The sequence below is a fragment of the Pseudozyma flocculosa genome (assembly GCF_000417875.1).
Source record: "Pseudozyma flocculosa PF-1 unplaced genomic scaffold scaffold00007, whole genome shotgun sequence".
NCBI lineage: Eukaryota > Fungi > Basidiomycota > Ustilaginomycetes > Ustilaginales > Ustilaginaceae > Pseudozyma > Pseudozyma flocculosa.
In genome coordinates, this window is record NW_006920875.1 from 732615 (window position 1) to 733272 (window position 658).

At 73.9% G+C, this 658-nt stretch overlaps 1 protein-coding gene across 1 annotated transcript in view; it reads right to left on the reverse strand.

Moving 5' to 3' along the window:
* Window positions 1-658, reverse strand: part of PFL1_02645 (uncharacterized protein) — a gene marked incomplete at both ends in the record, with an annotated part of 4247 nt that overhangs the window by 290 nt on the left and 3299 nt on the right. Inside the window, one exon of the mRNA XM_007880159.1 lies at window positions 1-625. This exon is cut by the window's left edge and continues 96 nt beyond it. Within this exon, the coding sequence (XP_007878350.1) occupies window positions 1-625 (625 nt within the window). The remainder of the gene's footprint in view (window positions 626-658) is intronic.

Genomic DNA, 658 nt, shown 5'->3' on the forward strand with positions numbered 1-658 from the left:
GGCGCTGCGCGGCTTGATCTCGGGGTTGGCGAGGAAGAGGCGCGCCAGGTGCACCGAGGCGGCCACGTCGTCGCCGGTGCAGGCGAGGGCCTTGTAGAGCGAGTCAGTGGCCAGGCGCGGCTGGCCGGCAGCGACAAAGTAGAGGGCCAGCTGCACCCACACGTCGGCCAGACCGGGCTGCAGCCGCTCGGCCTCCTGGATGGCGCTGCGGCACTCCTTGAGCTTGCCCGCACGGCGGAAGCTGGCGGCGCTCGTCAGCCAGATGGAGGCCAGCAGGTACGTCTGCTGCCGCAGGTTGGCCGCCTCGCGCTCGCTGGCTGCCGACGACGACGACGCATCGGCATGGTCGGCCTCGCCACCGAAATGGGGCGCAGAGGGCAGCGTCGCCGGCTTGCCGCCCGCCGCCGTTGTCGACACTGTCCGGTCGCGGTGGCCAAACGTGCGCATCCGGCTCGATGTCGAGGCGGTCGTGGCCGAGCGTCCGATGCTGGCGCTGCCAGCCGCGCCGGCGCCGTTGGGCTGCGAGCCGAGCATCGTCAGGGAGCCGTAGCGGCGGACGCCGTGGCCGTTGGCCAGCCCAGCATCGACCGAGGGCCGGCCAGCGTCGGCGGCGGCCGTCGGCGAGCTGGCCGTCGCCGCCGACGCAGCTGCTGCGGCT